This window comes from Ctenopharyngodon idella, chromosome 10 (assembly GCF_019924925.1).
Source record: "Ctenopharyngodon idella isolate HZGC_01 chromosome 10, HZGC01, whole genome shotgun sequence".
In the NCBI taxonomy this organism is placed as follows: Eukaryota; Metazoa; Chordata; class Actinopteri; order Cypriniformes; family Xenocyprididae; genus Ctenopharyngodon; species Ctenopharyngodon idella.
The window spans coordinates 30,333,926-30,357,885 of record NC_067229.1 but is presented as its reverse complement, the minus strand read 5'-3'; the positions used below and the strand labels follow the sequence as shown (position 1 = coordinate 30,357,885).

General features: G+C 35.2%; 2 protein-coding genes across 5 annotated transcripts; both read right to left on the bottom strand.

Moving 5' to 3' along the window:
- Positions 1-160: 160 nt before the first annotated feature.
- Positions 161-16,985, bottom strand: atp6v0a2a (ATPase H+ transporting V0 subunit a2a). 4 transcript variants are annotated; one of them, XM_051908023.1, is made up of 21 exons: positions 16,738-16,985; positions 16,278-16,475; positions 14,484-14,562; positions 14,099-14,196; positions 11,705-11,842; positions 10,374-10,471; positions 10,104-10,230; positions 9,786-9,868; positions 7,902-7,995; positions 7,513-7,725; positions 7,239-7,389; positions 6,469-6,608; positions 6,190-6,347; positions 5,757-5,847; positions 5,484-5,602; positions 2,988-3,198; positions 2,738-2,875; positions 1,947-2,045; positions 1,253-1,370; positions 954-1,125; positions 161-727 (listed from the first exon to the last, which is right to left on the bottom strand). In XM_051908023.1, the coding sequence occupies exons 2-21, from the start codon at positions 16,392-16,394 to the stop codon at positions 625-627; spliced, it is 2,547 nt and encodes an 848-aa protein (XP_051763983.1). In that variant the 5' UTR covers positions 16,395-16,475; positions 16,738-16,985; the 3' UTR covers positions 161-624. The 4 variants fall into 4 exon arrangements, with proteins under 4 accessions (XP_051763983.1, XP_051763987.1, XP_051763985.1 ...); XM_051908027.1 differs by having other exon boundaries at positions 2,756-2,875; XM_051908025.1 differs by having other exon boundaries at positions 16,777-16,985.
- Positions 16,986-19,732: 2,747 nt separating this feature from the next.
- On the bottom strand, positions 19,733-22,590 carry nfkbil1 (nuclear factor of kappa light polypeptide gene enhancer in B-cells inhibitor-like 1). Its single transcript, XM_051911164.1, has 4 exons — positions 22,151-22,590; positions 21,960-22,072; positions 21,723-21,831; positions 19,733-20,415 (listed from the first exon to the last, which is right to left on the bottom strand). Exons 1-4 carry the CDS (start codon positions 22,422-22,424, stop codon positions 19,832-19,834), a joined length of 1,080 nt encoding a protein of 359 aa, XP_051767124.1. The 5' UTR covers positions 22,425-22,590; the 3' UTR covers positions 19,733-19,831.
- Positions 22,591-23,960: the final 1,370 nt, after the last annotated feature.

Here is a 23,960-nt window from a genome sequence, read left to right as displayed (position 1 = left end):
TGTAATCCCATGCACATCTGTTGGTTTGTCAGTTCCTAAACCATAAACACAAATATTAAAAATGTTTCATTTGAAATATGAATGAAGCATTGTCTTATAATTAATTTTGAACCACCCTAAAATCAAAATGCTACCCTGGAAAACTGCTTTACACGCTAAATGCTGTAAATTATGCTTTAATATCACATTGGAAATTATATTTGTTATTTGGCATGTTCATTGCACAGCATTACATAGCATTACCTACAGCATAATTTACCTGCAAAGTTTTTCTATGTGTAAGACCTAGCTAAAGCAAGCAAAAGTACAATTTAGTTTAGCATACAAAACTGTACATTGAAAAATTGTTATGGCACTTTGAAAATCGATATGACAGCAAATGCTTATGAAGGTGCAATACCAAATACAAGTCATATCTCTTAAGATAAATATAATAACAGGACTTTGTTGACACTCCTCGAATGACAGTACATGACGGAACCACAGCTGATTATCCCACACCAGAAACATCTGATATGAACTGGTGCAAATAGGGTTAGCCTACTGATCCAACCTGTCCAGTGCCCAAAGTTCAGTAGGTCATATTAAGCTACAGTGTCCTGTTCAAAGAGTCGTGGGTTACAGTCAGAGTAACCCATCTTGCTCAAAAACAGAAGGTAACAGAGAGAAGTCAAAGGGGGCAAATTTGACTCCTGTTCCACTGTAGAATTTGTTCTGAAATTCCACCCTGCAAAAAAAAAAGTTAAAAAAAGAAATTATAAAAATAAAATTGTGGCACAGAGAATTTTTAAAATATTGTTGGCATTATAATATTTTCAAAAAAATTTTTAACTTTAAATGTAACAAAATATTTAATATTAAAATATTAAAAAGAATTATAGATCGAAGACTTTTTTATCCCACAAACCATTTCTGATAATTAACCCTGCCCATATCTGAGGCCGTGTGCTCACCAGTGAAGACGCAGAGCATGGAGGAAAGCAGACAGACCCTCCATGATCAGGAGAATGGAGACAGTGAGCAGAGCAAAGACACTGAACACCGGCACAAGGAAAAGCACACCCAGTCTGGAGCTCATCCTCAGACCCAGACGCATCACCATCGCCCACAGTACCTCTGACAGCTCTAATACATACACAAACGCAACACATGCACAAATAGTCTAGAAAAGATATTCATATGCCCGTGATGCAATGAAACATGTACTGTAAGTATTTCAATGTGTTTTCCGAATGAACAGCCAGACACTTACGGGCGTGGGCAAGACTCAAGGCCCAGAGACGCAAGTAGGAGGCTGTGTTGGAAATGCAGCCCAAACAGTACTCTATGGTGTGAATTGCTTGATGCAGGAAGACGTCTCCGAAATCAAACTGCCAGTGAACAAATAAGCTGTTAGCGACATTTATACAATGAGTAACAAAATCATTGGGTCTGATTCACTGAGTCTGATCCAAACTTTGGGTCTGAAGTGTGTGTGCACAAATGTATGCACATATTTGCGCACAAAATCTGTGCGCAACCATTTTCTAAATTTTTGCAAATAAGTGTATGTAGCTACAGCTGAGTCTGTATTTAAGGTGTTTTTGTTTAAACTGGCCTTGAGGACGGCACGCTTTTTATAACTCAAGGATCTGTGTGTGTGTTTTTGCGTCATGTTTTCTAAGTGACAAAAGGTTGGGAGGAATGCCCTTATATGGAGATGGTTTGGGAGTGTTTTGTGCAAATGACTAACCTCAGGCACATGGCCACTCATTTAAAACACTCCAAATTCATTAATATTAGAACGAGGTTAACAACAAATGTTGTGAACAATGTTGTGAATTAAGTGGAATTTATTGTGAGAAGCTGTACTGTGCATACAAATACGAAATAATCCAGGCAATTATTAGTCAATGAGAACCACTGTGTTATAATGGGTTTTTTATGTGAGATAGGTCAACTTTAACCTCCTGAGGCTTTCCTGAGTCACTCAGTCCCTCCTCTTCATCATGGACTACAGACGGTGACAGATCTTCTTCACTCACACGCCGAACTCTCTCGTAGCCCTACACACAAAGTAATATGATGTAGCCTCTTTACCAGGTCTTCATGCATCAATATATCAGTATACATATTCTGTTACACACATATCCACATACATCTGAAGACTACATTTGGGTCAATCTCACAATAACATGTGGGGCACATTTCACCTCAAATCATAAAAAAACAATAATAATTTGAAAATAAAGTCTATTTTAGGATTAAGATGTATTTTTCATTGTGGTGGTCTATATTTTTATGACAATTAAGCACAGTTCCCCTCAATTTCCCATTTTCATTAGTGTAAAACAGTATCTTTTCAAAAAAAAAAAAAAAGAAAAATAAAACAAGTTAAAATAAAAAGATTTACAAAGGTATTGGTATTGTCAATACTAGCTATGATAGTACTTCGTAAAAATATTCCATAAAACAAATTTAAATTACTTATATTATTTAAAATATACTTTATGTCGATTCTACATTTATTTGGAGATCAATTGTGTAAATAAACTGATGACAGTTACAAATTTGAATGCTAAGTGTGATTAATCATGATTAATCACATAAAGATGTGTGATTAATTAGGGTTTTTTTTTTTTTTTGAACAATCCATAGCCCTAATAATTTATGAACTCCATAGCCCTAATAATTTATGAATAATTTATAACACATGTACCATGTGATATCTTGACATCAGATACAAACACATACATACACAAGAACACAGACAAACCCTGTGGACCCCCAGTCTCTTCCCGCCATGATGCAGCCAGTAGAGGTAAAGAGGTTTCCCGAGAAGCAGCACTGGCACCGACAGCAGAGCCACCACGACTAGAAACACCTGCAGTCCCATCTGTTACAAGAGGATTAACACAAATGCAGATATTAAGCAGATTGACAAGTACTCCCACACATGTGCACAGACACACACACACACACACACACACACACACACACACACACACCTGCCCAGGGTACAGGGGCGTAGTAGCATTTCCCTGCATTAGGAACATGTCGATAAAGTGGATGAGAATGCTTGGAGCCAGCCGTGAGTCTTGCACTGAGAATGCCAGCCATTTGTAAAAGATCATGAAGACCAAGTACCCAAAGAGACAAAGTAGAAAGAGCAGCTCAGGAAGAAAGAGAAGATAGATCTTAAACTTCTGTCGGAAGTGCCTGTAAACACACAGAGAGGAAAAGAGCAAAGAGAGAATTTAGAGAGTATATGAGCAAAGAGAGCTTAATGCAGAGAGTATTTGCGTAACAACTGATGTTATATGTGCTTCTCATCATTTTTTATAAGATGTCACAGATAACTTTTTAATAAGGATTTTTTTTTTTTTTTCAGAAAATATGAAAGTAGTTTGTAAGTAGTTATGAAAGTTATGAAAGTAGAAAAAAATAAACATGAAATCAGCAAGAAATAATTGGCAAAATGAATTAATTTACATGTTGTACTGAAGCCAAAGCAAATTATTTAAAAAAAAAAATATCTGAAAAAAAAAAAAAAAAAAAAAACAAGGTCACATTAGTGAAATTTCAAATTTTGCAGGCAAAAAGGTTTATTGTCTATTGTCAATAGCGTAGCAATGTATAAAGCACAGATCACACAGAAGTTACTTTCAAAACTAGCAAATGAAATCTGCATGAAGTACTCACACCCTTTTTGAAGTGAATTACTCGCACAATTTTTGAAGTCAAGTACTTGCACACTTTTTAAAGTCAAGTACTCGCACACTTTTTGAAGTGAAGTATTCACACACTTTTTAATGTCAAGTACTTGCACATTTTAAGTGAAGTACTCACACTTTTTGAAGTACTCGCACACTTTTTGAAGTCAAAAACTCACACTTTAAGTGAAGTACTCGCACACTTTTTGAAGTACTCACACACATTTTGATGTAAAGTGCTTGCACAATTTTTTAAGTCACGTACTTGCACACTTTTTAAAGTAAAGTACTCGCACGCTTTTTAAAGTCAAGTACTCTCACTTTTTAAAGTACTCACACGTTTTTTAAAGTCAAGTACTCACACTTTAAGTGAAGTACTCGCACGCTTTTTAAAGTCAAGTACTCACACTTTTTAAAGTCAAGTACTCACACGTTTTTTAAAGTCAAGTACTCACACTTTAAGTGAAGTACTCGCACACTTTTTGAAGTGAAGTATTCACACACATTTTAATGTCAAGTACTTGCACATTTTATGTGAAGTACTCACACAATTTTGAAGTGAAGTACTCGCACACTTTTTGAAGTCAAAAACTCACACTTTAAGTCAAGTACTCACACACTTTAATTGAAGTATTCGTACACTTTTTGAAGTACTCGCACACTTTTTGAAGTCAAGTACTAGCAGACTTTAAGTGACGTACTCGCACTTTTTGAAGTGAAGTACTCCCACACTTTTTAAAGTGAAGTACTCACACACTTTTTACAAGTCAAGTACTCACACACTTTTTGAAGACAAGTACTCACACGCTTTAAGTGAAGTACTCGCACACTTTTTGAAGTGAAGTACTTGCACTCGTGGGCGTAGAATACGCGGGGGACTGGTGCACACTTTTTGAAGTCAAGTACTTGCACACTTTTTGAAGTTAACTTTTTGCACACTTTTTGAAGTCAAGTATTCACACACTTTTTGAAATCAAGTACTCACACACTTTAAGTGAAGTACTTACACTTTCTGAAGTGAAGTACTCGCACACTTTTTAAATTGAAGTACTCACACACTTTTTGAAGTGAAGTACTCGCACACTTTTTAAAGTCAAGTACACTTTTAGAAGTGAAGTACTCACACACTTTTTAAAGTCAAGTACACTTTTAGAAGTCAAGTGCTAACACACTTTCAGTGAAGTACTCACTCACTTTTTAAAGTACTCACTTCAAAAGTTTTAAAAATGATGGTATTAAACATTTGATTAATAAATAAATAAGTAAATAATATTAAGTGACAACTAATAAACACACCCTTGCGGCCCCATGGGAGAGGGTTATTTTAGTTAAATACAAAAAACTAAAACCATAAAAAACATTTTTGTTACTTGAAATAAACGTTAACTGAAATAAAATAAAATAAAATAAAATAAACTTATTTTATTTCAACTAGTTGCCAAGACAACATTTCTCATTTTCATTTAGTTTAACTTGGTACTAAAACAACTAAAAGTGATATAAAAATTATTTTAAAAAAAGTTTACAGACTAATGAAAATTACAAACACACTTTATTGTTACTAAATTACTAAATCTTTAACTAAAATGAAAATGGAAAATATAAAAATTAATTCAAAATATTAGCAAACAATAAGAGTATCTCAATGAAACTGAAACACTGCCTTGGAGTCCCCAGACCCCATTTTGTAAACCCTAAACTGTGCTAAATTACTTATTCATATAATAATTAGTAACAGAACCTTTACCATTACACACACCAACACATCTATAAAATAAATTGCTCACTCACAAGTGGTTGAAGACACTGAGCACCACCCCAAAGCTCATGTGGATGACTCCAATGATCACAGACATCTTCATTTTATAGGAGTTGAGGAAGGTCAGGCGATTCACGGCCATGTTCCAAATCTACAGGTCAATCGAACACGACAAATCAGAGCTCTGCAAACAATATCAGTGAATTACTCTGAGCCGTAATGTACTATTTCAGGACATGGCTCCCACCCACAGAAGATTGCTTCATAAATCTAATGTGAGAGAGTGTGAGACTGTGTGTACTCACTGGATCAATGCCCAGTGGATATGGTCCAGAGAAAACACCAGAAACGTTGGGATCCAAGGTGAGTAAAGTATTCATTTGTAGAGTTTCATTTCTATTCCAGAGTAAAAGGAGGAAAACAATAGCATGCAATGATGTGTATGATTATTTTGGAACCTTAAAATAAAAATGCAAATTTAGCTGCAAGCATCAATGATGGGCCCAAGGACTATGGTGCCACTGCACCTGGAGGCTCTAGGAAAACTATACACATGCATTTAAGCAAACAAATATAAGAGGATTATTCCAAGTCTGTTCTAAGTGTCACACTTCCTGCTGACTTCATGCTATGACTTTCAGTGCTTGGGTCTTAAAAAGTCAGCAGAATTACATTACAGTCATTCTTTGCAAACAAACATAATGGTTTCTTATAAGACTTGTGTATTTTGTGTCTTACGACCACTCCTGTTCTGTGAACATGGCCTTGACACTCCAGGCTGAGCCAAAGATGTTAAGGGATTTGGAGAAACAGTCATTATAAATGAGTCCAGTGTATATGGAGAATAATCCCATCATCAGTATGATGTACCGCCCATCAAAAAAAATCGTCCAGATCTGAAGAAACACAAAAATGTATTCAAAAACAGAACATTACACATTTGTACTGGCAATGTATAATCACAATAGACAAAGGCTAATTGCAATTACTTCCATTAAATTTAGTTACAACTCTGACCTCATTTCCAGGTCGCCTCCGTGTGTGGTCCTTCTCAGTCAATACCATCCACAAAGCAAAAAGTGTCATGACTGCACCATGACCAAGATCTCCAAACATTACAGCAAACAAGAAGGGAAAGGTGATAATGGTATAAGGAGCTGTGCGGAAAAGAAGAAGAAATACAGTTCATTAATGACCTTAACTATAACACTAGACTCGATGGTTTAATGAAGACCTTAAAGGAACACTCCACTTTTTTTGAAAATAGGCTCATTTTCCAACTCCCCTTGAGTTTTACCGTTTTAAAATCCATTCAGCCGATCTTCGGGTCTGGCGGTACCACTTTTAGCATAGCTTAGCATAGTTCATTGAATATGATTAGACCGTTAGCATCTCGTTAAAAAATGACCAAAGAGTTTCGATATTTTTCCTATTTAAAACTTGACTCTTCTGTAGTTACATCGTGTACTAAGACTGACGGAAAATGAAAAGTTGCGAATGGTAATATGGTAAATGGTAATATTATTTCAAAATATTACCGTATACAAAATATTACTGGTAGTGTATGGCCAATGACAAGCAATATGGACCATTTTTATGGAGCCTGACAGCCACTAGTCAATACATGCTTTCATTGTATGGAAAAGAGCAGCATGAACATTCTTGAAAATATCTTCAACATTAGGGTGAGTAAATGAATTTTTATTTTAGGGTGAACTATTGCTTTAAGTCCCAGTGTAAGCCTTCTCATTCAAGCTGATAAATAACAGTTGGTGGTCTGCACTCACCAGGGCTGGCCTCCCTGTAGTCGCCCACTCCATAAGCTTCCACTATACTCTGGAAGCCCGAGGTAAACTTGTTGCTCCTCAAAAGTGTCGGCGGAGTGTCGCTGCTTGGGATACGGTTCACGAAGGATGGGACGGTGGCGTCACCTTTTCTCTATTAAGAAAGTTAAAAGAGGCTTATCTGTAGAATTGTCTAGAAGCCACACTAAAACTTCTTAATTGCATCAATAGGTTGGATAAAATCAGACTACCGTCACATGAGAATGATTTTACTCACTGAGCCCTCCTCCAGCGCCCGCCTCAGGTTCGCCAGGTCACTGACCGGACACCACACTTCGGCAATGAGACACTTATTGGTGACGTCAAAGCTGCAGAGGTTGAGGATGTGATAGATTGCTTTCATCTTCTTCACTTGCAGCACCCATGAGTGCGCTGACTCAGACGCCTTATGCAAGACCTGCTTCAAGTAATCCTCAGTGCGGTGCAAAACCTAATGAGCAAAGACCACTTCATTAATGTTTCAATTATGACATCGCAGGCTAATATAATTATGATAATCCTCTGGCGAATGCGATAACGTCAGCATCATTTTGCAGAGGACAAACCAATAACAGTGTACAATAATCAAGGAGACACTGAAGTCACTCGGGAAAGCAGAAGACGTACGTTTTGTAAGTCTTGGATGCGTGTCCTCAAGCTGTCCATCACATCGGCTCTTTCCTCGTCCGTTTCAGGGTGGGGGTAGAGATGGCAGTGGTAACTGATGTACACAAGCAAAATTATATAGCAAAATCCAACTTGACCAAGGCAGACTTAAGAGCAAACCATGCTCTCTTATACCATCTGCAAAATACTCACTAATGGTCAGACACATACTTCAAATGGATGTCTTTGACTATCGCACAGTGTCTCACTGTTTTCAGGGTTTCGCACCATAAGTGCCACGTTTTAAGATGGTAGGTCAAGTTAAAAACAGTTCAATTTTTAGGTCAGTGACAAATTGGGTCAGTGTTCAAGATGCAGAAAAGATCTTGGACAAATCTTTTAAAAATCTAAAAACATGTGCCAATTTCTTAGAAATGTACTACTTGTATTCATGATGGTTTTTATATGTTTCTTTTCATGTATGACTGAAAAACAACTCTAAAAATGTCATACATATTTCCATACGTATATATACATGAATTAGAGCTTGTTAAGATTGTGATCTTGATTCAAACACCTAAGCAATCTTATTACTAAAAGACAACGATTCGGTTCTGTCTATTAAACCTTTGACAGGTACGATTACAGCAAACATTCAAATTTGCGTTGGTCCTGCCGCTGAGCCAGAGAGAGCAGTTGTCATATATAGATATGAAACAGCTTTACAAACAGTCTTTTCAACCACATAGTATCAGTATTTCTGATTTACAATGATTCAAATTATCACAAAATTACTGGGATAAATGTTTATAGTTCGGATATAAACACTGACTGTCTACTGTAGCGATCAAAATAGAGCAAATCACCTTTTAAAAGTAACTTGATGCTTCTAATTAAGATTGTATTAAACATTGTTACACCAGTAGGTGGCAACAAGTGCCTGTTAAATAATGTATTTTTGTCATTGAATCATTCATTCAAGAGATTCGTTCAAAAATGCTGATTCATCCAGTAATGAAATTGAAAATGAATATTATTAAAAAAAATTATTTTTTTAATATAGACAGCAGCAATTAACATTTTGTCAGAACCTATTAAATTACATGTTATTTTGTTTGTCTGTTCAGAATAATGAAAAAAATAATGAATCTCAATTTATCCAGAATTGTGTAGACATCATAATTGTTATTTGAATAAATAAAAAACAAAAAAACCCATTAAATCTATTATTCAAGGTAAAACTATTTTTCCTATTCCTTCCTCTTTTTTTGAATATTTATTCATAAATAATTACAATTAAAGATTTTTGGGAGTGATATATTTTATAACCTGAACTAATCTTACCTTGTCTTAAAAATTAGCTTATATTTTAAGCATCTTATTGACTTATTTTTCTCAGCAATTTATGACTTGATTCAGCAGACAAAAGTTTTTCAAATATAAATAAACAAAGCACATTTGGTAAATTTTTTTTTAAAGAAATAATAATAAAAGATTATGCCAAACAACTTAAGGTTTTCTCTAAGAATTTCATCCTTTTAATGAGGCATTAAAATTTTATGAGTTTCATTTTCAATGTAATTTAGAAGAAAATGAATAGATCAGCACAAAAAAAAAAAGTTCAGGAGACAATGCTTTAATTTTTAATGCCTTTTTTTTTTTTAGAAATAATTACTTAAATTACTTAAACAAAATTAAAATGAATTGTTTAACTGACAGCCCTAACATTAATATTAAATCAAATATAAAGGCATAAAATTCATTCTTGCGTTCAAACTTACATACTGTCTGACGTATGTGTCCAAAGACCAACAATTAACAGGCGATATGCAAGAACGTGCCATGTGTGAATGACCCCTAAAAAGGTAAAATAAGAATAAAGTCTCCATCTAGGCTTTCACTCACCAGTCACAAATTTTTTGAACCTTCTGCCCAATCTGGTCACCCCAAAAGGAGATGAGGAACACTACATTCTTATTGATCTCCCCCTGAAGCACATAAACACAAGACAGAGCCTCCGTAAACAAACTGAATCATCACTCTGAATACATTAGCACGCTTTGGCTGCGGCAGATGAGTATGATCTAAAACTGTGAAACAAACACAGAGGCATGTTTGCACCATGCAGCATTTTCTGTTAAACCATTTTGATAAACTACAGCCATTCAGAAGCTTTTTGTTGATGGATCTCAGCATTCAAGTTTACACACAAAGTTTGCATACCGTGTCAAGATCAGCCAGGCTCTCGTCCACCTCTGCATAGCTGAGGATAGTGTAACCTTTACAGACCCGCCAGAGCATACGCTCAAACGCCTCCACCTTCACCCGCTGAATCAGTCCTGAGATAAACCTGCAGCACACAAACATCACATACACATAAAACACAGGCAGCTGTGTGGATCTAAAGTGATACACAATGATCTGTATAAAAGATACAAGATCTCTACTCTGAGAGTGTGTACTATGACAAGTGAGATGCTCTTTGTGACTCACCCGAGTTTGGCGCCCAGTCTCTGCATACTGGTGCAGCCTGTCACTGATTCAGTGTCCAGAGACGGGAACTCTTCATACTGAGGGCCCAGGGCTTCATGCTAAACACATACATGCACATTCACACATTCAATTAAAATCTGACAGCTACAGATAATAATCACCTTCCTCAAATAAAAGGTTTATTTTAATATTACTTAAATTGTGATTGACCAATATATACTAGTTAAACCAACTAATCGGTTAAACCAATTAAACCCATTTTAAAATTATTAGTATTGACTGATAAATATGTCCATTTGACTAAAACAGAATTGTGTTTTATTTCAAAATATAACAACAGCCATGCAAATGGATAATATATATTATTATTTTTATATATATATATATATATATATATATATATATATATATTTAAAGTAGTGCTGTCAAATTGATTGATCACGATTAATCGCATCTAACATAATAGTTTGTAAATATATATATGTGTGTGTGTATATATATATATATTTGTATATGTATAGTGTGTGTGTGTATATATATATATATATATATATATATATATATATATAAAATGTGTATATATATAATATATATATATTTACAAAATGTTAGATGCGATTAATCACAATTTTTCAATTTAACAGCACAAATTTATACATAAGTTAAAATATCTAAAAAATTAAGTATTTTTTTGTAATTTTTTGTTAAACTCATTTGCTTTTAAATTGTACTATCCTTAATAATATATATAATAAATGTAATATAAAATTTTACAGAAAATATTGTGTAAAACAGTCATTTTTAAATACTTAGTAATTTTTGTTCATCTCATTTGCTTTTAATAAACTCTATTAACATTAAAATATTTAAATTATTTTTATTTTCAGATGTTCAGCAATTTTTGTTTATTTAGTGAATTCTGTGTATATTCTGTGTATACATGTACATCACATTTATGTACAAAAATATTGTGTAAAATAAGTACTCCTTGAGTATATATATATATATATATATATATATATATATATATAGAACATCTAGCACACTACTTTATAGATAATGAAACCATCACTGGTCAACCATAAAATGTTCACATAAAGGAAAGCTAACATTTCCATGGCAAATAGAACAAAGATAGGATTTGAGCCAAGCTGATCTTCTCACAGAAAATTGGGCTTGTATGTTTTTCCAACATAAACATCACATGACTTTTAGGGTGCCAAACTTTTGATGGTGTCTACTCACCATACTCACAACAACAGGACTCACAAGTCACTGAACATGTCGAATAGACCACATTAGTGACTGTTAAACTAGTGAAAGGGACGCACCCTGGAGCGGCTGTGCATGAATGTACGTGTGATTCTCAGCATGTGCGTGTACTCGGTCAGCTCGAGCAGGTTCCGCTGGAGCTTTTCTTTATTCTTGGCGACCTCGCTGAGCTCCACCTCCAGCCTCTGCAGTTGCTCCTAAAAACAGCCAATGATTTTCCGTCAGCGATGTTAAAACACATCATACTTACACATTCATTATTTATAAAGGTCTCCAAAATGAGACACACACCAATCAATAAAACTCAGCACATAATGACACAAAACGATGCTTAACAGACTGAACAGGCCTTGATAAAAAAAGGTCATGGATATATTACTATAAATAAACACAGCAGAAAGCCACACATGATGAATCTGCCATGCATAATCAATTCCCTTTCATTCACAGGAAGCTTTCTCTCACAACATCATCAATCAATCACTCTAGGCAACTTGACACGGTCAATTACCAGCACTGGGTCTTGACGCTCTTATATACAATCAATTACCACTGACCACATGGCCATTTAACCAAAAATATACGTGTTGTAATTGAACAAAACTTCATGGGAGAGAATCTCCTTCTCTTTTAGGGGTCTATAACCTTAAATGCCTTAAAGGGTTAGTTCACCCAAAAAATGAAAATAATGTAATTTATTACTCACCCTCATGTCATTCCACACTCGTAAGACCTTCATTCAAGATAAATTAAGATATTTTTGATAAAATCCAATGGCTCAGTGAGGCCTGCATTGACAGCAAGTTAATTTACACTTCCAGATGCCCAGAAAGGTACTAAAGACATATTTAAAACTGTTCATATGACTACATTGGTTCAACCTTATTGTTATGAAGCGACGAGAATACTTTTTGTGTGCCAAAAAAACAAAATAACGACTTTATTCAAAAATATCTAGTGATAGGCGATTTCAAAACACTGATTCATGAAGCTTCGAAGCTTTACGAATCTTTAGTTTAGAATCAGTGGTTCGGAGCGCCAAAGTCACGTGATTTCTGTAAACGAGGCATTGTTACGTCATAAGTGTTTTGAAATTTCAATAGTTCGCGTAGACTTTGGCAGTTTGATACACGATCCAAACCACTGATTAAAAAAAAAAAGATTCGTAAAGCTTTGAAGCGTGATGAAGCAATGTTTTGAAATCGCCCATCACTAGATATTGTTGAATTAAGTCGTTATTTTGTTTTTTGGTGCACAAAAAGTATTCTCGTCGCTTCATATAACATTAAGGTTGAACCACTGTAGTCACATGAACTGTTTTAAATATGTCTTTAGTACCTTTCTGGGTTTTTGACAGTGTAAATTAACTTGCTGTCAATGCAGGTCTCACTGAGCCATCGGATTTCACCAAAAATATCTTAATTTGGTCTTACGGGTGTGGAACGACATGAGGGTGAGTAATTAATGACAGAATTTTCATTTTTGGGTGAACTAACACTTTACTAACAGTCACGTGTCGCCACCTACTGGTGCAACGATGTAATTGATACAGTCTTTATTTGAAGCGCAAAGTTAATTTCAAAAGGTGATTTACTCTATTTTAATCTGTAGACATCAGTGTTTATATCCAAACTATAAACTTTTATCCCAGTACTTCTCTGATAATATGAATATTTGTAATATAGAAATAATAATACTGTGTGCGTGATTGAAAAGACCTGTTTCAGTTTCTTACCTATACATGAATGATAACTGCTCTCTCTGGATCAGCAGCAGCGAGAACACATTATTTGAATGTTCCGGTGTTATTTTGTAAAGGTTTAATAGACACAGAAGAATCGTTGTCATTTAGGAAAAAGATGGCGTGGGCGTTTGAATCGAGATCGCGACTTTTTAAAGATTAACCGTGCAGCTCTAACTCACAATAAAAAACATCAATTGTCCACCGTCAGTAGTTTAGTGATATACGAAGCACTGCACACAGTAGTGTGATAAAACAAATCTGTTTGGGGAATTTGCATTTTCAATATGGGTGTGTGCAATTTATGTAGTAGAGCAAAACATTCAAGTATCGTCATGTTTACCACAGACCTTACTTTACTCATAATTTGAAAAAACCCATTATAAAACCCCATAGGGAAATCTCGAGGGAACCAGTGGCAAATTAGTCTTCTGGGTTTTGATGCCATCCCTGCACCACTCTATAGTGTAGTGATGTATAAAGCACAGCTCACACAGAAGTCACATTCAAACCAAGCAGCTTTCAGTTGGTGAATGTGGCGAAATGTGGCCATTGCGAAATCTGCATGGGGAAACCTTTCATCCTCATGAGAAACTGAATTAATCCAAAAATGTAATTTAGGGAACTCAGACCCAAGACAGTATTTATGGTGACTAATAAAAGCCTGTTTGGTCTACTAAAACAGACAATATCTGTATATCTCAGCACCTACCATGATCTCTAAGACATTTTTGGGTGCAGGAGCAACAGGAGGGACTTCAGCCTCTGGCACTGCAATATTAGCCTTCCTAATTTCCCTCAGCAGATACCCTATAGGCAACGGAAACAAAGAAATGTTGTTTTAAACATTCATCACATACTGTTTCTTGTGTTACTCCAGCAAAACTGCAGTGTAATCTTACTATTTTTAACCTTATGGGTCTGTGCAACATACCTGTAAGGCTAAGATGGAAGGAAATGTATCGGAAAATAAAGAAAAGTAGTTTTAGCCTAATAGTTAGCACTCTTACAGGTAGATTTTGACGTTCAAAGATCTTCTGCAGGAGAGGTTGAGGCTTGATCTAAACTTTACAGAGTGCTCAATAAAGATCCCTTACCCAGAATCCTCTCCATCTCCTCACATCTCTTGATCTCACTGACGAAGCGGCGCTGGAAGGAGCTGACGCTGGGGTTGAGCTGGAACAGGTCATTAGATTATGACTTACGTGTTTGACATAACAACATATTACAATCTAGACACAACAAGACAAAGCTGTGAGCATTACAGACATTTGGTCATTTTGAAATTGCAGCATTGGTTGATAATCAGGTCCGCTTTGCTGATTAACAGATGTTTATGTGTAATTTGCAAAATCGACTGACAGCTTCATTGCAATGAATGAGGAATGAAGCTTTTCAAAAAGGACAAAAATCAATATAAAAACCATCATGAATGTGGTTTACACAACTCGTGCACTGTATTTCAAGTCTTCTGAAGACATATGATAGTTTTGTGTTACACTGCAGTGAGCTGTTAACCAACCAGGGCTGCATTTCCCAAAAGTCTAAGTAGATCCGTAGTTCTGCAGAAACGCAGACCTGATCCACCGAGTCAGTGAGTTGAACTCAAGAACAGGATCAGACAGATTTGTGAATGAATCATTCAGACCGGTTATGAGTTGAAAAAAAATTGATTCACTGAATAGTTCAGATTCAAAGTAATGATTATTTCATTCACATATTAGCTGAGATTAGATGAGATGTTTATTTAATAATATCTTACATGGTTTGTTCCTCACACAAAGCTATCAGAAGACTTGGAAAAGAATGTGTACTTTTGAATTATTTATTTATGTATTGTCATTTTGGAGCTTTACAGCCCCAATCCTCACTCATTTTTACTGAATAAGGATTTTTTTGTATTCTAAAGTCAAGATTTTGGAACAACAAGCAGACAATTGCAAAATTCATACAAATGCATATGAGAAAGTGTATGTCTCAGAACCAGTGTTATTTTAGTATTATTTATATAATATTACAGTATTTATTAATATTTTAATTAGATTTTATTTTTATATCTTCATTTTAATTATAGTTTAAGTTTAGTCATTTTGTTATGTGCTTAATTATTGTTTTGTGACTTTAATAACTTGTAGTTAGCTTCGAACTTGTAGTTAGCTTGAACTTATCTTATTCAGTTATAGGTGCCAACTAAGGCAGTATTTCTATTTTATGCATTTTTTGACTAATATTTATATTTTATTTTAGCTTTATTTGAATTATTGAAAATGATTTTTAATAGTTTACAGCAACAACACACTTAATTTTAAATGTAACAAATATATAAGCTACATGATTCATTAAAGAATTAGCACAACTTCATTTAAAACAAAATTATTTAATGCTATCTACCCTTACTGATGCCAACAAAACAGTAGGTCACACATATACATGACCAAAAACAGGGCCTACATGAAGTTGTTAATGAATGTCAAACATCCTCAGGGTGAATAGAAAACACAGGCTTTTAACCAGACTTGCTCTATTTTTTAGCAAGTAATTGATCCAGCTCATCAGCTGTAACCAGGACATTAACCTGTTTGACACGCATCGGCCTTCCTGTCTGACCAGGCCAAAATGTGCACACTTAAACATGCAATTCAAAACACATAACAGACTGCAAACAAATAAAGGTCGCCAGGTAACGCCGATAATTTACGGTCAATTCATTCACTCTAATCTGTCTGTTCTGAGAATTAAGGTTGTGGCTCAGATTCTTCTTAGACAGCATTTTTGGGCCATCAGTTGCATGCAGCATCGCTGAATCGGAAAGTGCCTATGATGCCACAGAAATGTTGTCTAGGTAGGCAGCTCACTAGGTTTTGATACACAGCCGCTGAGTCCAAACTTACATCTCGAAATTCGACCAGTCCCATTTCTCCCAGTTCGCTGATGCAGTCGTACGCCGAACCGGACTGCAGGAACAGCTGCGCCAAACACATCTCCTCACTCCGAAAGCCCGAGCCCATCTTCTCTCTCCTCTCTCGGCCACCTTGATCACTCAATCCGCCTCTGGCCTTTGCGATTCACTTTGATACAGCACGACCAACCTGCCGCGACCGTCAAATGTTCAACACAAATCGCATTCAATCTCAATATGTTTGACTATAGTTGACTTGCGAGCGCGCATTCTGAATTACTGAAGATTTTATGTCTGATTGAGCCGGGATGGGATTAAATTGTACCGAAAATGATTAACCTATAAATCCTATTTTTAGCAACCTACTAAATATCTCAGCATTCTTATGCAAAGTATGTATATAATACAAATTAAACTGCAGATGTAATAGGCCTATTCACAAAGTGTCTTACCTAGCTGGCTGGACAATAATAATCGATAGGCGTCTGTACCTTTAATTGCCGTCTTGCCATTGAAACGACAGAAATAGCGTGAGAGATTTAAAGCTATTGAAGGGATGTTGACAAACAAACAACTAAACACTATCTAGCCTTAAAATGTACGAATACAAGGAAGCCTTGATGTTGAAATAAATCGCATAATAAAAAGATGACTCCTGTAAAGCACAAACCCTGCCGGTGTTACAGATTGCGCCCATGGGTTGCCAGGTACTTTGTTAACAAATCCCCCTTCTTAGATTAAGAAAACATTTTAAACTTTGAAAACGAAATATTTATTGCTTTGAAAAATAGAAACAGCATAAATATATAGTAATATATATTACTAAATGATTTAGCAAAGCCGTTCCCTTAAAAACACACTGACTATCTCACATTTTTATGGTCTGTATTAGCTTAATTCGTATGGTGTGATTTAACAGAATTAAATTAATAGATAATATAAGTTAAATAAATATATTAAAATAAATGAAAAAATACCTGTATTTTATACCTTATTAATGCTCATTTAATTGTACTTTTATTTATTGCAACGTGTATTTAATTTAATATATGATTAATATATTAAATTAGGCTATACTAATATAATTTTAATATAATGTATTTAATGTAATATTAATTTCATTATATATTTTTTTTATTTAGTCTGTTAAATCACTGCATACCTTCCGTCGAGTGTAACTATATTTAATAAAATTATAATGATATAATTATGAAACGCCACTGTATTGGTTATTCGAAATAATATGAACAGTTATTCTACAAACCCACAGCTTGATTTTATCTGTTTAAATTTCCACTCAGTCATTTTTGTGTGTCGCACTGGCTGTTTTAAAATTTGTATTAAAAAAAAACAAAACAATAAATTAATAAAGTAAAAATAAAGAAAGCATCTTTAAAATAAATATAAAATTGAGTTAGAAAATGTATGTGACAGATCTAACAATAATATATCCTAAATTGTGTACTGCACATACTTGTCTTCTAATTTCTTGATTGTTTAGCAAGGTTTTTCTGCAATCTGGCAACCACATCATCGTTTAATATATTCTGTGGCGTATTCTTCCAGACCAGGGGCAGGCCATCTGCCTGTCCTTTGTTTAAATGCCTGAAAATGAGAAAATTTATTGGGCAAAACAAACCTTTGTTAAAAGTTCTTAATAATAAACACCAACAGTGCAATAAGACGAACAAGTTAAAGATGCAATGAGATTGTAAAGGTCCTGATGTGACAGTAACGTCATTCAGCCCACTGGCCTCCACCTTACAGTAAATACTGTACACCACAAATTTACTTATTTTCTCTTATGTTCCACTAATTGTTCTGATATTCATCACAGGAAAATGCTAGAAGTCATAATAGCTGAGAAGTGTAGTTATCATGAATATTAAAATTGATATTATAATTTATACAGTGCAATTTTAGTTTTTATTTTAATTTTATTAATATTTTGAATTGTTTTTTGTTTTTATATTTTTAGTTTTTATGTCAATTTTAGCTTCTTTTTTTTTTTTTGTAATTTCATTATGTGCTTTTGTCATTTTTTTATTATTATTATTATTTTAATATTGCTATTTAGGTTTAATTTATTTTTATTTCAGTTATTTATTTATTTCCACTTAAACTTAAATTTATTTCAGATGATTGCCAAGGCAACATTTCAGTTTTTCAGCTAATATTTATATTTTATTTTATTTCAGGTTTATTTAACAAAAAATTTTAATAGTTTTAGTTAACAATAACTCTGCCATTGATACTTTTGGGAGTCATCAAAAACAGACATATAAAGCATGAAGAGTTTTTATGACATTTCTAAATAAAAATAAACTGTTACCAATTATGTGATAATCATTATATGCAATAATAATGTTAATGCTTATTATAAAAGTAATTATGAGTTGTTAACAGAAAAAATAAAATTGCTTTTTATATTGAGGGTCTTGAGTTAGCTGAGTGGAGTCTGAGTGGGGGGGTTCCCAGTTTCTATAAAGGTTGAAAACCTTTAATTTATACCAATTTAGAGATAATAATAAAATATCCATAGTATTTTGTTTCTATAAAAAACAAAAATAATGAAAATTAATGTGTTAAAGGCACAATATGTAAATTTTCACCGCTAGATGTCGCTTATTCAAAACAAAGGCGTAGCTTGATGATGCCTTGATTTCGGGGAATCATGGGAGGTGTTGTCTTCACGTCTACAGCAAGTGGAAAAGAATCAGGATGGGACTTCGGCAGAAATCATGTTCATGGATGACATTATTTCCGTTACTGGAGTATATAGCAGAGCAGGGCCGAGTGCTGTGTGAGCAGAAATGAGGCCGCTGAGCAATTGCTAATGAGAGACGAGCGCGGCACGTCTCAAGAGCAGCAGAATTTTATTATGCCACCATCGCCGCTTCCGCTTACTCTGTGTTCGCTCGGCAGCTACTATGAGATGCTTGATTAGCTTTCTGTCGATGAATGAATCCATCCAAACAGTTGCTCACGTGTCTAATAAAATAAATAATATATTAAAACGTCTTTGGTTTTTCTATGGTTTCTACAAAATAAAACCAGAAACCGAAGGTGACGTGGGTATGATGTCATTGATAGGTGACGCACGGACATGGTCCGTGTCTTATGTAAAAATGACTTGTTTCTCTGGATTTAAACATTCTTGGAAACATTTGGGATAATGTAAGTACACAAGTCAACAAAATATATAACATTGTTCTAGTGGTTTTTGGATTTTAATCCAAAAATCTTACATATTGTGCCTTTAATATTAAAATGTAAAGATTTTTTGTGACACTTTAAACCATGATGAATTTAGTTAAGATTTGTTTTGCTGATCTTGAATGATATTCTAAAAATATCTGTTTGCAATATTGTAATGAATTACTGTAGAAAATATCCCTCCTCGCTCAGCCACCCTTACTTCAATAAAGCAACTATTACAGAACTGAATTGGGTTGAGATAGAATTAATTTTTATTTGAATGTTCAAAAGGTGTGTTAATCACATACAAGCTTGAAAATGAAACTGATTCAGAGCAGTGAATCAATGTCATCTGAGGTTTTGTGCGAGTCTGTTGAGCTCCTGTGAGAGGCCAGTGACTGTATCGAGGATCCTCTGTCTATCAGAGTCCACGAGTCGGCCTCCACAGCGCTGGAAAAACTTGTCCGGGTGCCAGAGGGCCTGCTGCCGACGGAGCACCTTTCGGAAAGTGGATAAATCAGATCGGTCAGCACCGTGCAACATAACGCCCACCATGTCCTCCAGTGACCCACGGGGAGCAGGCCACGGGATGTCATCATATCCCAGCAGTCCTTCAGGTCCCTTGCTGGAGGAGCTGTGAAATGTGGCGGCACAGCGCTCCTCATAGCGCTTCTTCCTCCCCTGTCGTGTCTCCTCCTCCTTACGAGCGGCACGCTGCAGGTACTCCTCGTGCTCCCGCTCCAGACGGGCTCTCAGCTCCCTATGGTTCTTCTCATCTTCCTCCGTCTCCTTATGCCCCTTTGACCTCTTGTGTCCTAAGGAAGCTGCTTGTCTCTGTTCTCTGGCCCTTTGCTTAGTAAAATATTCTCGTCTGATCCGATCCGCCCAGTTTCCAAAGTCTTCCTCATCTTTCTCATCCCATAAGAAATCACCTGGAGGGAACAGGGACATATTCATACATTATTTGCCTGTGGACCAATCAGTTCACTGACTTGCTCACTTTATCTGATTGGCAGGAGTTACACAAAGGTCTGGGAAGGGGGAACAGCCCATGGCTACAGTTTAAAAGTAGCAAAAAAGAGTCAATTCATGATCATTTGTAGTTAAATTAAAGTAATAAAGTAATTAAATATTTATCAATTAATATGTTTGCTAATTTGATTCAAAAATACATTAAATATGCAATTCATACATACATTGACTTTGATACACCTATACAATTCTTGACAAGAAAATGATTTAAGTATTAAGTATTTTGGCATAATTGTTTAGCACCATTTCTTAGAGAAAAAAAAACTGTTTAATATTTTACAATATGTCCACAAAATAAAAGTCATGTGATGCACCCAAAATGTCTAAAAATAGGAAGTGATGTCAAAGAGAAGACCACTGTAAATCTTCATGAGTGTCAAGTCAAGGTCAATAAGTTCAGATCAGACCATTTCAGCAGGCTGTAAAGTGTCAAGCTGTGCGACTCCCCAGAAACGTAACGATATTATGAATTAATAATAATGTATAATATTTGTTAAATAACACGGTAACACTTTACAATAAGGTTTCCTTAATTAACTACTTTAGCTAACATGAATTAAGAATAAACAATACCTATACAGCATTTACTAATCTAAATTAATGTTATTTCAACAATTACTAATAGGCTACATTATTAAAATCAAAATTCCTGTTTGTCATTAGTTAATGCACTGTGAACTAACATTAACAAACAATGAATGACTGTGTTTTTATTAACTAACATTAACAAAGATTAATAAATACTTTAACAAATGTTTTGTTCATTGTTAGTTCATGTTAGTTAATACGTTAACTAATGTTAACAAATGAGACCTTACTGTAAAGTGTTACCAATAACACTTTTCGAAATATTTTGTAATACCTAAAAACTAATGTATTATATCTAAGATGTGAACACTACACTCACATGTATTCAAGGTATAAGGAAAATATGTTATTATTTTATACTTTGATGGTTATACCACATGACATTTTTAGTCATTAAATTGAAAATTTTCTTCAAAAAGTTTTTTTTCAAAACCCTTAGAAACCAACATGAATACATAGTAAACTTCAAAGAACTAGATACATGTGTTTTAAATTAGATATGTTTCCTTTTCTTTAAGTGACACATCTATATAAAGGACTGTGATATGTAGGATAACCAGTCATTTCACAAAATATAATGTAAATAATAGTGCAGGATGTACAAGAACAAACAGCTTACCATCATACTGTCCGAATGTCTCAAAAAACTCATCCTGGCATTCGCCTAACAGCTTCTCTCTCCATTGTTGCTCTGGATCAACATACGAGGATTCATTTTTGACGTTCCCCTGTTTCAATTAAATTAATATAGAACATATTAGAAACTTACATGAAGATCCTTAACTCAACATGACAGCACAATCTGTTCTTAATATAACTAAACCATTAGTTTATTAAGTCTCTATTTTCTCAGCACCTGCTCAGGCTTCATCCACTGGAGAAGGTCATGAGGAGTCACTCCTGCTTTATTGGCAATATCCATGGCTTCTGGACAGTTTTTTCGTAGTGGCACCAACAGGTCATCATAAGCTGCGATTGATAATGTGAAGAGCATTAAACACAGATGAAAATACGAGTTTCTTGGTATTACAGAGCACGGTCTCATACCTCTTTTGCCATGTTTGAGGGCTCTTTTTGCGGCCAGATGTAGTGGTGTCTCTCCATTCCGGTCGGTTTGCAGGGGATCTGCTCCATGTTTCAGCAGCAGTCTGAGAATCGCATCATCCCCGTGAGAACAGGCAATGTGTAAAGGGCCTCGGTGCTTCTTCCCCTGGGTGAAGTTCAGGTCCAGATCTTTGTGTTTACGAAGGAATGACTTTAACTTCATCAGACTCCCCTCCTCCACATAGCGCAAAACTCTCCTCTGCTTTCTTTTAACCATCGGGACTACATACAGATATTAAGATCTGGATAACATTATCGCTATGAACTATGGATATATGTATATATTTTTTACCACATTAGATCATGAGATGTCCTGTCAATGGTTTAATTACGGACATCAACAAACGTTACACGACACCACTGCAGTACGTCTGCGAAATCATTCCGGAGGAACCCAATAGTTCCGTTTTTGTTACTCAGGTAACCAGCAGGTGTCACTGTTTCACAACAAATCCCAGTACATTTTTCACTGATAAAATGGTCGGGAATATAATAATTTTCTAATATTAGGTTAGTTCATAACCTGAGGGGAGGGGAGGGAGAGAGAGAGACTTTTTTGCTACTGCGCTTCCTAACAGAATGCTCCAAATACACGGACATACGGACAGTGTTCTATGATAAAATACAACAGATCCATCCGACATTTAAAACTCTTTCAAACCAGGAGAAACTGCCATATTTGTTAGGAGAACGCAAGAACTGCTGTGTGTTTGCTGCTCAATATGTGTCTGCCTGTCACCATAGAAGAGAAAACACTGAATCTGCTGAAATATTTAATTGATAAATATTTAACTACTTTATTACTTTATTTTAACTACAAATGAGCATCGTGAATTGACCCTTATAGAAGGGTTGCCAAGTCAGCGGTTTTCCTGTGTAATTGGGAAATGACATGGGTTGTTCTCTTCCCCCATGGGTTAAAAGTTTGACATACTGCATACATTATATTGGACTGAATTGCTTGTATTGAAATGTTATATTCTACCACTGATAAAACTGCGCTACGATAAAAATTCACCCAAAAATCTATATGGTTTAATGTGAACAATTATCATACAACACTATACCTGTTTGTTATCGTTTGAAATGTCTCAGTGCGACTGGTACACTGGTCCATCCCCACAGAAGTAAACCAAAAGGTAAGGTTTTAAGAGTTTAGAGATATTTTGCTCTCTGTAGTGGGTGTGCCCCCTTTCATGGGGTATTTTATTAAAATGGCTGTCCCCAAAAGTCCCAAAAGTCAAAAGTCCCAGTCTGTGACCCTGATTAATGCAATTTCCCATTGTGAACTCATGTTTCCATTTGAAAGAAGTTTCTGTCTTGGTCTGAGTATTTAAAGAGATGTTGCAGGAAACTCAAGGCGCGATTCTGTAGCCGGATCAGCCCGTAACGCAGTGTCTTCTAGACTGGCCTAGGTGCTGCTGGCCTTTATTGACCAGGGTCGACGATTTCCTCTTTAGATGGTGGTGGTGTTTCTTCATTGTGTGCTGTGGTCTTTGGCGTGCACTGGGGTCTTTATTTTGGTATATGAGTGTGACATGTAGATTAAGAGCCATTTATTAATGGAGAGTCTCCCCCTGTAGTTTAGGCCACAGCTCCATGACATTTTGAGTGATTAATGATTGTGTAAGTCTTTTTGAGAGTTAATATTTCTATTTTATTGATTTTATGCTACTTTAATAAAAGATTTGTTTGATACCTGTGTCTCCACGTTTTGCTTGCCACTGGGTAGGGGACCTGTGCAAAGTTTTCT